Raw genomic sequence first — 14503 nt, 5'->3', positions numbered from 1 at the left:
TGGGCTAGGGAAATTGGTTTCAGTTCCTAGAAAGAGGGACAGAGGAAGGTTTCCCATGGGGGATAACAGACCCATTATTTGTCATCTTGTCTTCCTGAAACCCTCTAGCTGGGTGGATGGTCACACCCCTTTTGTGCATATTATAGTCACAGAGGATAACAACTGTTATACATGCTTCCTATTTGATGTCTTGGTTAATCATTTTAGTGCTGCTAAGGTACAATGGTGGACTATACCAAGCTCAACCTCCTTTATTATTATTATTATTATTATTATTATTATTATAGTCCCTAAAATCCTGCCTCCTTCATTATATTGTCCATTGTTCTCATGCTGGTGAGCAATGAAGTGATGACCAACTAATAGGGGGTGGGCAGAGGATTTTTTGAATGCCATTTTTCAGTGCTATAAACTGCAGAACTATAATAGGCATTAGTAAATTTATCTGGAGTTTTTTTTTTTTCCATTTGGGAACTAAGGTCTGTGTGTTTCTCAACCAAGAATGGTCAACCTTCCAATCCATTCTTGGGCTGTATTTTGGGAGAGTGGGCAAACCTGGAAGGAACAAGTGGCTACACAATAATTGTGGATACTGAATGTCTGTAAGTTGGATCTCTTTTCTGCTTATGTCTCTTTCTCCAGTGGCAACACTGTCATTGGTTCTAAAATTCCATTGCCTTCATAGCTGTAACCATTTGAGTTTGGTACTATGATAAAAATAAGGCAAAACCTGGCCTCCTCACAGAATCTTAGGGGATTCTCATGACATCTGGCAGCACACCTGGTACCAGAATATGGATGCTGCCAATCTGCTGAAGAAAATGGACCTTCTGAGTATTGAAGAAGGATTGCACCCCTTAGCCAACTGCCACATACCACAATCATGTCTCACCTTCAGCACCTGCCTTGCCCCATGATAATCTACACTGGAAGAAGAGGGAGTAGGGTATTATCATTTGGAGAGATGGGAGGGATAAACTGATTTTAGTAGCTTTCACAGTAATGTTTGACACTGAGGTCTTTGTCAGTCACCTTCTGGTTTTGTACTCTCAGTATTCTGTGACATTGTATGTGACATCCTGGCACTTGTGTCTCTTCTCCAGCAAGTGGAAAGATGAGGGCAAATCCTTCCAAGGCTTCCAAGAGACTGCAGGCTGACACTAAGTGGTTGGGATTAATAGGAAAATGTAGGAAGGTATAGGAGTTGCTAAGAGTTCTCCTCGCTGAGCCTTCAAGAACAAAGCTTTGCAAGCTGTTCTCCTAGGACCCCAGATCATATGCTCCCTCCCATCCTATGGGGACTCTAGGTAAAGTGGCAGTGGACTGGAGATGGCAAAGATGGGAGAGTGTGAATAAGGACAGAGGACAGGACAAATCACATGAGTGCTTCTAACAGCGCCTGCCACCTACCACATAAAAGATCCCAACAAATACATTTCAAAACCTTGATCTGAAAATGCCAAAGCATTGTAAGACAGGCAGGACAGTGGTTTTCTGCAACGGATTGTAAAAAGAAGATGAAAAAGTAAAAAGAGATTGAGAAGTGTGTTCTAAGTACATGAGACAAAGGGAACAACAGCTGTATGTGGCTGCAATATTCACCAGAGGAGTGAGTTTTCTTATTCAAATGGACACTTCTCTTTGGCACTCGTCATTTCTCCCTAGACCCACCTGGTATGTTCCCTGTGGCTTTGCGATAATAGACGTCCCATCCCCAAAGGTGGCAGAGCAGCTACTGTCCTCGCAGTTGGTGATGATAGTGGCATAGTGTGAGTTTTCTATCCGCATGCACTTCACCTGCCTGGTGACAGTTTGAGGACTCTCAGCTGCAAGCAAATGCAAGGTAAGCAGATCTCACAGGATGCACATATTGGGAAACACTCTTGCCTGCTGAGTTTGCTCCTGTCTCCTGGCCACCTGAGCTAGAAGCTGAGACCATTTGCTGAGAACTCACTCCACAGGGCTGGTGTATGGCCCCACTCACTGTCAATGCAGAGGAATTCTTCCAGAATAACTCTTGCTCCTTAATTTAATGTGCTGTTTTGTTCTTACTACTATTTTTATTTTGCATAATTGAAAACACCCAGAAAAGCATAAAAAACAATTTAACTATTTATATATTCGCCAATCAAAATTTACGCTTGTTAGTATTTTGCCATATCTGTTTCAACATTCTTAATACATATATAAGAGAAAAATTGCAGGTAAGTTGAGGTTCACTTTTCTCCTTATCCCTGGCTTTATCTCCTTCTCTTGAAGTCTACTTTTATCTTTTCTATAAATATATGTATCAAAATCATATATAATCTTCTGTGGTTTTAAATATGCATACATTATATAACACTGTATGTATCATTCTACACCTACATTTTCTACTTGACATTGCTTTGAGACCTTCAACCATCTTGATATATAGTTGTGGGGGATATGTGTGCATGTGTGTACTTCATTCCTTTTAAGTACTATATAGTATTCTTTTGTAAGAATATACTGCATTTTATTTTTCTATTCTGCTGTTGGTGGACATTTATTTCCCAGCATTTTGATATCATATTTGGTGCTGCAAGGAGCACCCTGAACCTGTTTCCTTGTCCAAATGAGTAAGAGTGTTGTTAAGAGTGTCTTTCTACATGTACCCAGAAGTGGAGTTAGTGCATCATATGATATGCCCTTTTCAAAGTTATAGATATTTTAAAATTGCCCTCTCCAGTGGTTCTTTTAATTCTCACTCTAACAGGTGGGATATGAAGGTTCTTTTCCCACTGGCTTGCCAATTTTGTTGCACTTAATTTGGCAAGGAATCACTTAATGCATTAAGCAAATAGACTCTGGAATTAAAGGAAAGGGAGTCAGGGAATAATTTGCCATTAAAAATCTTGTTTAAATTTAGGTTAGGAAAGGCGTTATGCTTTTAGAGTCTCCGCCCGGGTTCCTGTTAATTAGCACCTGCAGCTTTGTTCTTCTCTCACGCTGTCTCTGATAATGAGAGGCATGTTCAGAATTGAAGGAGGGCCTTACTGAGATCACCTATACGCAAATCAGATTCCGTAAGGATTGACAGAAAAAGGTCTGAGAGCTAATGCCCCAGGCAACGGAGTTGTGATTATTAACTTTTAGTTGCCACCAATCCAGACTATATTTTAGCAGTGAACATGGAAAAAGTTACTATTACTATCCATCAGCCAACTAGAGTTATCACTCCCACAACTATTGAGGATTAAAAAAAAAACAAAGCAGCAAAAGGGCCATAGAGTCCCTGCTCTAGACTGCACGTGTGTTCTTTGGTTGACAGAGTTCTTCAAAAAATTACTCTTCTTATGTGTGGGTTAAAAAAAAGCAGTGAGGGGTGCCTGGGTGGCTCAGTGGGTTAAAGCCTCTGCCTTCGGCTCAGGTCATGATCTCAGGGTCCTGGGATTGAGCCCTGCATCGGGCTCTCTGCTCTGCAGGGAGCCTGCTTCCTCCTCTCTCTCTGCCTGCCTCTCTGCCTAGTTGTGATTTCTCTCTGTCAAATAAATAAAATTAAAAAAAAAAAAAAAAAGCAGTGATGGGGCGCCTGGGTGGCTCAGTGGTTTAAGCCTCTGCCTTCGGCTCAGGTCATGATCTCAGGGTCCTGGGGTTGAGCCCTGCATCGGGCTCTCTGCTCAGTGGGGAGCCTGTTTCTCCCTCTCTCTCTGTCTGCCTCTCTGCCTACTTGTGACCCCTCTCTCTGTCAAATAAATAAATAAAATATTAAAAAAAAAAAGCAGTGAGGTTCGTACTCATCTTATTCTAAAGACACATATTGTCCCATGCTTGAAAAATAAAACTTACTTATTCTATTATCTTCTGGAGGAGTAATATGATCTTCATAAAGTTGATAAAAGGTTGTGATTCTGGTACCATCAGCATGATCCACTATCCGAGTACCATCTTTTCTTTCCACAATGACCACTCTGTCTTCTCGAGTTGTCATGACCTGAACATACAAAGGCAGAGCACGATCATTTGGTCAGACGGTTAATCCCAAGTCCATTTATTTTTATACCTCATTGAAATACCATCAAAATCCTTGTTATCCATTTGTAACCTTAAGTTTGATCTCCTCTATTTGGTCAAAGCTTTGCAACAATCCTGGAAAGCAAGTAATGCTATCCCCATGCTGTAGATGAGGGAATGTATGCTCAGAGAAGTTAAGAAATTTGCTCACGGTCACTCAGCAAACGCCAAGGCTGGTGTCGCACTAAGGCCGTTGGACTTGAAAATTGCTGTTCCTTCCACTGTTGTATATTTGTGAGAAAAAAGTTAACATCAGGACTGGCGTAGCCCCGGTCTGTCTGGGAAAATGACCCTAGGTCCTGCCTCCTTGAAAATTACAGGTTTAAAGTGAGCATGGTGCGTGGGGGCTCCCTGGCCTGCTGCCATTCTCAGTCTAATGCCATCAACACAGAACATGAAGATCTGTGGGGAACAGAGGCTGTAATTTCTCTGTGTCAAGCTGATCCACACACTCACAGGCTCTCATCTGCTGCTGCAGGTCGTGCCCCAGGGGGGCTTGAAGGGTAAAGGAAGCTGCACTGTGGGTCATTGCTGGGCCTCCCCCTCCCAGCTGGATGCAGGGGCCACATTGATCTTGCTGCATTTGCTGCCTTGTGACCTTCCCTAAAGCAGAGCGAATGCAGATGCAGAGTAAAGCCTGGTTGTTCTGTTAGCTTGATTGTCCACGGTAACCTGTAATCTTTTTCTATTCCAGTGGAAAGGATTATTGTGGAGGATGGATAGAAGGTCTGAGAAGGAAAATAGCTGTTACCATCCAAGGCAGGAAGCCGAAGGATGGTTACCTGGTCAACACAGTATGTCCCAGGTCTGTTCCAACGTGGAGTGCTACCAGACTTGGGACACTGGGGCAGAGCATACCAGCTCCTGAGCCCCTGCCAGTTGGCTGAGGCTTTGTCGGTCTGTGCCACATCTCAGCTTCTCCCTCTGCCCATTTATGTTTCCTTCCCCTTCCTTGCACAGGTGCTGTCCAACTGACAATAACGGTATTGCAAACTATGTAGCACATGTTTCAATCATCAAGTATTTTCTAACTTGTACTGTCTTAACTGTAAGGGACACAGTATTTCACTGAAGAGTCCAGATGGATATGACAGTAGGTTTGTTAGCTGTGTTTTGGCTCAAATTTCTGGGGCTATTGGAAGCAGGTGATAATTGCTTTATCTCTTTATAGTAGGCAGAAATCACTATATTTGAGAGAAATGCATGCTGTCATTATTTTAGGCTCTTATCATTGGCACTCTCAGCCAATGCATTTAATGAGAAATACCACTGAAGAATATAGTGGTTGAGAGTATGAGCTCTGGAGTAAAGCTGCCTGAGTTCAAATCCTAACTTTGCCAATGGCTGGTTGACCTAGGCAAGTGGCTTAACTTCTCTGTGCTCTAGTTTCCTCATCTGCAAAATGAAGGCACCACTAGCATCAACTTCAGGCATATTATGTGGATTAAGTGAGATAATGTTGGTAAAGTGATTGACATTTAGTCAGTCATCAAGTCAGCAAGAGTTAATACTACCTTCTTATCCAGTAAAAATATTCACACACTGTTATTTAGAACTATTCAAACATTTCATAACACCACATAACACTGACACTTTCTGATCAGCATACGGTGGGAAAATCATTATCCTCAGTGGTGGTAAGACTAGAGCAGCAAGAATATTTACTGAACACCTGATAGTGTTGGATCTGGCATCAATCTTAGCAACTATTTCAGGTAATCACTATTATCTCCATTTGTAAGTAAGTAAAATTGGATTAGAAGCTTGTCCAAAGTCACACAGCCAGTAGGGAATGTAGCTAGGGTTCAAACCCAGATCTGTGTCATGACAAGGGCAATGCCTATGCCTCTAATTTAGTGATACTTCATGTCATGTGTCATGAAAAAAAAAATCCGTTTTCAATTTTGTTTCATACAACCCCATGATTTCTTGGCCCTTAGGTCCTAGGCACACGGGATCTGGATTGCAACCTTGGGGTCCACATTCTGACTCTACTACTTGCTGTGTGCTTTGGGGGAAATTATGTAACCTTATGTTTTTGCCTCATCTGCAAAATGGAAACACTAGTCTTTTGTGAGAATAAAAGGAGAACAGGGCTTGGCAAACAGTGAGCGCTCAGTTAAGTATTATTATTACTGTTGTTTTTATTATTCTGTTATATGTATGATGTGCAACAAATGCTTGAATCCAGGCTCTTGGGCATTGGTTCATGCTTCTGTAATGGTGGCAGGTAATAATTAGGGAAACTGAGAGTTATTAAGAAATATTAATCTCATTTGCATATTATGCCAAGTAATCTATATCAGAGGCTGAATAAAAGGGAGTTGTTTGAAGTGACCAGAATATCCATCCTATAATGATATGTAGTTTGAGTCTCACAAAAAATACAACTAGGAGGCAAGGTAAGAGATTACAAAATTATTTCAGAAGCTGACTAAAGAAGAAAGGAAAACATGTTTGGTTGGGTAATGTAATTCATCTCAATAGCGAGCAGTCATTTTGCTTTTGACCAGTAGCACATGGTTATAAGCAAAGGTAGATATAAGGCACCTATAAGATAGAACCCAGATATAAGGTACCTATCTATCATGTCATTTACATTCAGAGGGTACTGCAAGGCTCCACATAAGACTTTAGAGGACTAGCTGAGGGATGGAAAGAGCTCAGTTTTCAGTCACCAACAACTGCTCCTAACTAGAATCTAGCGCTGGCTGAATGTGTACTCTTGACCACATTATTCAACTTGCTGAGGCCCGATTTCCTCATAGGTATAATATGATATTCATTGGTGTGGAGACTGAATGAGATAATGTACACAGAACCCCAATCCCCTAACAGAAAGCCTGCCACATAGAAGGTACTATTGTTCATCCCAGAAGTTTTGATTTCACATCATAAGCCAAACCATTCTTTTCTTTTTAAGATTTTATTTATTTATTTATTTATTTATGAGAGAGAGAGAGAGATGGGGCACACGAGTAGGGGGAGGGGTAGAGAGAGAGAGAGAGACTCTCAAATAGACTCTGCATATGTACAGAGTATAACATAGGGCTCAATCTCACTACCCTGAGATTGTGACCTGAGCCAAAACCAAGAGTTAGAGGCTTAACTGACTGCACCATCAAGGTGCCTCCAAACCATTATTTTCTACACCATTCATTTGTCACTTATTCTTAGGCTACAAATAAAATCTTTTGTCCAGTTACTCTGTAATGTTGCCAAATTCTTGAATTATTTAATGTGAGCATTTCCCTAAATATACCATACATTCTTTGGAGTCATGGCTCATGAACAAATTTCTACCACTCATTTCAGTTTCACACAAAGAAAAAGGAACAAAGGGGGCACCTGGGTGGCTCAGTGGGTTAAGCCTCTGCCTTTGCTCAGGTCATGGTCTCAGGGTTCTGGGATCAAGGCCCGCATCTGGCTCTCTGCTCAGCAGGGAGCCTGCTTCCTCCTCTCTCTCTGCCTGCCTCTCTGCCTACTTGTGATCTCTCTCTGTCAAATAAATAAATAAATTCTTAAAAAAAAAAAAAGAAAAAGGAACAAAGCATAGCCTGCCAACTTCTAGAAGATAAGACATTACACAAATACATTCAACATAAATAAATGACACAATTAATCGTATATGCCTTAAATGTGATATCAATATTCACGATGTTTCTCATTTCAAAAATTAGTATTTCATGGTACATTTTTCAAGTAAAATAAATCCACATAAATGTTTTGCACTTGCAAAGATGGATCCATCTGTTCATCTATCCATCTACTATTTACCAAATAGAATAATTAAGTATTTGCTAGGCAGTCTTCTAATATGTTGTTTCAGAACTCTAATGATTTATAAAATTTTGCAATAAACAATAGTTTGCCATACCGTTCCATTGACAGGATCTGTGGCCTTGAAGGATAATAATGGGGTCATGTCTGTTATTCTTTCTAATCCTTTGGTGCCAATCCGATTTCCTTCTGGTGTGGTTGTAAACCAGGTGCCTACATGAACCTCCACAGGAGTTACTCTTTGAACTGTCTCTGGGTGAGGTTCATGGCTTTCATTCTTATGTGCCATTGATGACTGATTTTTGTGACTTTTTCCTGCAGAAATTCAAGTAAAATCAAACATAATATAATTATAATATCAACTACATAGGTTATACATTAAGTTTAACACACTGTAAGCTGCTTCAGACACTGTGACACGGAAATTCTAAGTGGTATTCATCAATTATATTATTTCTCAAGTGGGAAAATACCTATTCTGGTCAATTTCTGTATAATTTTGGATGTTGCCTATAGCTCCCTGGATTCCAGATTTGGAGTTTTGTATCCAGTTTTTAAAGCCTACCTTTGCTCCATATCTTAAATTCCTTTTTTTGACTTACTGAACTCTAGCATTTTACCAGATTTTTTAACTCTTTATTCCCCTGATTGTGTCATTTTGTTACTCATAGATAGGAAACCGCTTTCTTCAGCTGTGGTTCCAAAGAAATTTACCAATCAGGCATAAAGCCTTGGCCTCTCACTAAGGGAGAGGATCTGTACAATTCAACTACTGCATCGATAATCATCTGATGCATCCCACTTCCAATCCACCACCACCTATTTGGAAAGGAATACAGAACTGAAAAAGCCTTATGGAACTCTGTGAATACTATCTCAATCCCTCTATCATGGATAGATTTGCTCCATTTGTATAAATAATGATGAATGATCTGTAGATGAGATTGACCAGTGTTATCAAACCTCAATGATGAGGTAAACTCAGACCCAGAAGCAAATTACAAGCAAAGATAGTGAAGGGCTGTTAACTCTATGAAGATTCCTCAGATTCAGAGTATGAAGTGTGCATCAGAGGATGGATCTTGGCCTCAGATGCAGATTTAACTAATAGGAAGTGCCCAATAATACATATGCATGAAGCTAAACTTTACCTTTGTCCTAAGATTTAATTTGGACTTATTTCTATTTCCAGAGTATTAAAAAAGAATTGATAAGATCTAAAGAAATTATTTAGAATGACTCTCAGAGAGTCAAGGTAATAGAAATAATAAAAGAGAGGTAAAAGTCTCTAATATATGCAAAACGTGGAACAGAAGATTTGAAAAGGTAATAATTGAGAATTTTCTGGAATAAATAAAAGATACTAATCCATAGATTCAAGAATCCCAATTTATTCTCACTTGGATAAATAAAAAGAAACTCACACCTAGCTACATTGTATTGAAATTATAATAAGAAAAAGAAAACATTTTCAAGGCAGTTAGATTATTGTTGCAGCAACAACAATTAGACTAAGAGCCAACTTTGCAACAGCAACACTGGAAGCAAGACGAGTCTAAAGAATTTTTGTCAATTTACTGGAGAGAAAACACCTATCAATCCAGAATTCCGTAACCAGTGAAATTATCATCCAAGGATGGGGACAACATAAAGACATTTTCAGAAAATATCTGTTACACAATAAATGGATTAGAAGCTCTGATTAAAAGACAAAAATTATCAAATCAAATTTTTAAAATATTCACCTATAAGTTGCTCACAACAAATACATTTAAACATAAACCACTGAAAGTAAAACAAAGTATGAAAAAGTTATACTGCAAAGGAATTAAATGATAGCTGGTATGGCGATGATAATATAAGCAAAATAGACATTAGGGCAAAAAAGAATCCTAGAACAAAAAGCCATTGCATACTGATAAAAAGTTAAATTTACCATGAAGATATCTAAATTTATAAGTTAATAAAATCACATCCTCAAAGTATATGAAGAAAAATATTACAGCAATATTAAAAAGATATAATAATTTCAGAGATAAATATTAAATTATAAGAAGGATAGCCTTGGATAGATTATTCTGCCCTTATTTAAACATACTTCTGCTGAATAAATTGATAGAGCAGATTAAAAATATCTGTGAGATTATACAATAATGGTTGGCAAATTTTGACCTGTCAAGCAAATGTGGCTTGCTGTCTGTTGTTGTAGTCTGTGAAGTAATACTTCTTTTAACATTTCTATATAATTAAAAGAAAATTAATTATAATACAATTATAATCAAAAGAAAAAAGAAAAATATTTTGTGATACATGAAATTATATGAAATTCAAAATTTAGTGTCAATAAATAAGCTTTCTTTAAACATAATACACCATGCTCATTTAATTTTGTATTGTCTATGGCTATTTTCATGCTACAGTGGCAGAGGTGAGTAGTTGTGACAGAGACAATATGGCTCACAAAGTCTAAATAAACTCTGGTGTTATATGCAACTAATGAATACTTGAACACTACATCAAAAACTCATGATGTACTATATGTTGGCTAACTGAACATAATAAAAAAAAAATTTACTATCTTGCCCTTTGTAGAGAAGTTTGCTGAACTTTGAAATAGATTGGATCACACAGCTAACAGTTTTGATCTAACAGTTATAAAGAGAACAATATACTCAATAACTACAGGATACATGCCCTTGTCAATCATACACAGACTTTTTTAAACACTTGCCCATATTTGAGGCTATACATCACGTTTCAACGAATTTCAAAAGATTAGTTAAAAATCAATTATTAAAAAATCCTAAAAATACTTTATAGTTTTAGAAATTTAGAAACATGTTTAAATAACTTGTGGGTCAAAAAGGAAGTCATCTAAATAAAATTTTTTTTAAAAAAAGGTAGTCATGGGGTGCCTGGGTGGCTCAATGGGTTAAAGCCTCTGCCTTCGGCTCAGGTCATGATCTCAGGGTCCTGGGATCTAGCCCGCATCCATCTCTCTGCTCAGCGGGGAGCCTGCTTCCCTTCCTCTCTCTCTCTGCCTGCCTCTCTGCCTACTTGTGATCTCTGTCAAATAAATAAAATCTTAAAAAAAAAAAAAGGTAGTCATCTGGAAATTAGAAAATATTTAGAGCTAAAAAAATAATGAAAATACTAAATAGTATTTCTTGTGAGATGGCAGAAGCACTTCTTGTACGGCAAGAGAGGATCTTCAAAAAGCCATTCTTCAAAAAAAACAGTGGCAACACTGGAAAAAAAATTATCAAAATCAACTCTTTTAGAAATCTGGAAATAAACCAAAGAATTACAACAATCAGCTGAATCTCAGTAAGAACAACTGCTTTGTTGTGTTATAACTTACCCAATTCTCATCCTTCATCTTCCCTCATCTCCAACTGTGCAATAGCCTTGAAAAACAGTAGCCTTGGAATCACAGTAACTATGAAAACCAATGGTGTGGCAGCTGTTCGAGGGGGCCAATAGGCCTGGAATTCTACTTAAAAGCCCCATTCCCAGAGACTCATCATTATTCGACTGCTCTGAAAATTCCCTGAAAATCCTCACTCTGACCTGAGTTAGAATTCACTCATTGTAAACAACCTCATTCTGGGGGCCTTGTCCAAACAATCGGTGGCTATTTTTCATAATGTGGCTGTCTCAGGCAGCAATAATAGGTGGGGCAAACAAGAGACTGAACTAAAAACTTCAAAGAAAAAGCTGGGGAATGAGATGACTGTAGGAACTTTGAAAAACTCTGACATTTTCCTGTGGCCAGATGCACATGGAGGTTTGTACTCATGCTCAGGAAAGACCTGAGAAATACCGAATATCTCACCTCTGGCTGTCCTTGAGGCTAGGGCTGGGGTCTAAACTGTGAGAGTAAAGAAGGAATGCCCAATAAGTACACATATTCCCTTGGCAAAGGCTGGGAGGCTTTTTGGCTTGAGGCATGTAAGTAAATCCCTGCCTAATCATTAGCTGATCACTAAGCTAACACACAGAGACTTTAGTAGCCACACAGGACAAAGGAGAGAGACTTGCAAGAATAAGTTCAGGAAAGTCACTAAAAAAACAGCAAGAACAGCAAGAACAGCAACAACAAACAAACACTGGGGGTTGGGATCTTATTTTCAAAGTTGCTGCAAAACAAAAAAGATTAGAGTAAGAAAGTTCAGCAAGATTTCAAGACACAAGGCCAAAATACAAAAATAGATTGTATTGATGTATACCATCAATGAACAACCTCAAAATTAAAAAAGCCAATTCCACTTATAATAGGATAAAGAAGAATAAAACACATAGGAAGAATTTAACAAACAATTGTTAATAACTGTATACTGAAAACTATAAAAATCTACTGAATATAATTGAAGAAGACCTAAATAAATAAAAAGATATCCCCAGTTGATGAATTAGAGACAGTATTTTTAAGATGTCAAGGCTCTCAAAATTTGCCTACATGTTCAGTGGAATCTCTATAAAAATCTCAGCTGCCTCTTTTGCATAAATTAGCAATTTGACCCTAAAATTCACACAGAAATGCCAGAGATCCAGAATAGTCAAAACTACATTAAAAAGGAAAACAAACATGGGTGACTCAGACTTAGCTATAGCAGTCAAGACAATGAGATGTTGGCAAAAGGATAAACATATAGGAGTTTAGTGGAGCAGAAATAAGACTCCAAAATTAAACCTTAATATTTATGGTTAATTGATTTTTGACTGAGGTGCCAACCAATTCAATGGGGGAAATAATTGTCTTTTTAATAAACTCGAAAGAATGAATTTGGACCCCATCACATATTATATAAAAAATTATATAAAAGTGAATATAAAAGCCCCTAGTGCAAAGCTAAAAATTTTTAACTCTTAGAAGAAAATGCAGAAATAGGTCTTTGTGACTTTGGATTATGCAATGATTTCTTAGCTATAATATCAAAAGTACAAGCAACCAGAGGATAAAAACCAGATAAATTGGACTTCAACAAAATGAACACCATGAAAAGGCACCATCAAGAATATGGAAAGATAGCCCAAAGACTGGAAGAAAATATTTACAAATCATATACCTGACTTGTATCTGATCAGGAACTTGTATCCAAAATACACAAAAGATACTTACAACTCAAAAGTAAGAAGACAAATAATCCATTACAAAATTGGGGAAGGGATTTGAAAAGAAATTTCTCCAAAGAAGATAGACAAATATCCACTAAGTACGTAAAAAGGTATTCAACATCACTAACCATTAAGAAAATGCAAATCAAAATCAAAATAGGATACCACTCTAAAAATAGAGCTACCCTATAAACCAGCAATAGCACTACTGGGTATTTACCCCAAAGATACAGATGTAGTTAAAATAGGCAATATGCACCCCACTGTTCATAGCAACAATATCCACAAAAGCCAAAATGTGGAAAGAGCCAAGATGCTCTTCAACAGACAAATGGATAAAGAAGATGTGGTCCATATACACAATGAAATTTTGCTCAGCCACCAGAAAGGATGAATACCCAACTTTTGCATCAGCTTGGATGGGCCTGAAGAAGATTATGCTAAGTGAAATAAGTCAAATAGAGAAAGTCAATTATATGATTTCACTTATTAGTGGAACATAAGGAATAGCATGGAGGATATTAGAAGGGGGAAATGAAGGGGGAGAAATCATAGTGGGAGAGACTATGGACTCTGGGAAATAAATTGAGGGTTTTGGAAAGGAAGGGGGCTTTGGGGATGTGTGAGCCCGGTGATGGGTATTAAGGAAGGCACGTATAGCATGGAGCACTGGGTGTTATATGCAAACAATGAATCATGGAACACTGCATCAAAAACGAATGATGTAGGGGCACCTGGGTGGCTCTGTGGGTTAAGCCTCTGCCTTTGGCTCAGGTCATGATCTGAGGGTCCTGGGATCGAGCCCCACATCAGACTCTCTGCTCAGTAGGGAGCCTGCTTCCCCCTTTCTCTGCCTGCCTCTCTGCCCACTTGTGATCTCTCTTTGTCAAATAAATAGATAAAATCTTAAAAAAAAAAAGCAAAACTAATGATATATGGTGACTAATAGAACACAATAAAAAATAAATAATAAAATAAAATCCTAATGCCTAAGCAGGAACACAATACCCCCGAAATAATAATCAAAAATAAATAAAATTTTAAAAAGAAAACAAAAGGAATGGCTCCAGACAGAAAATAACAGTGTCGGCAAGAAAGTGAAGAAATAGGAACCCCCTCATCCATGCTGGTGAGAATGGAAAACAATGCAGCTGCTTTGGAAAAGTTTGTCAGGTGCTCAAAGTGAGAAACACAGTTACTATTCTAGCAATTCCACTCCTGGGTATCTACTCCAGAGAAATGAAAATATATGTCCACACCAAAACTTGTAAAGAAATGTTCATATCAACTTTATTTGCAGTTTCCCAAACGTGGAAACAACTTCTATGTCCGTCAGTGGATGAGTGGATAAACAAACTGTGGTGTATCCATACAGCAGAATATTACTCCACCATAAAGATGAAGTGCTGATACAAGTTACAACAGAGCTGACCCTTGAAAATATTATGCTAACTAAAAGATGCCAGTGTTGTATGCTTCTCTTTAATGGAAATGTCCAGAATATGTAAATCTATAGTAACAGAAAGTAGATTGGTGGTTCCAAGGTTCTGGATAGAGGGGAAAAGAGAGT

The 14503-nt window shown here is 38.2% G+C and overlaps 1 protein-coding gene across 1 annotated transcript in view; it reads right to left on the bottom strand.

The window, feature by feature from the left end:
- SPAG17 (sperm associated antigen 17) overlaps positions 1 to 14503 on the bottom strand; it is a 234388-nt gene that overhangs the window by 49631 nt on the left and 170254 nt on the right. Inside the window, exons 30-32 of the mRNA XM_046019408.1 lie at positions 7913 to 8130; positions 3811 to 3955; positions 1672 to 1826 (exon numbers count right to left, since the gene is read on the bottom strand). Of these exons, the coding sequence (XP_045875364.1) occupies positions 1672 to 1826; positions 3811 to 3955; positions 7913 to 8130 (518 nt within the window). The remainder of the gene's footprint in view (positions 1 to 1671; positions 1827 to 3810; positions 3956 to 7912; positions 8131 to 14503) is intronic.

This window comes from Meles meles, chromosome 1 (assembly GCF_922984935.1).
Source record: "Meles meles chromosome 1, mMelMel3.1 paternal haplotype, whole genome shotgun sequence".
In the NCBI taxonomy this organism is placed as follows: Eukaryota; Metazoa; Chordata; class Mammalia; order Carnivora; family Mustelidae; genus Meles; species Meles meles.
Note: the sequence above shows the minus strand (reverse complement) of the source record. Positions and strands in the feature narration are given on the sequence as shown.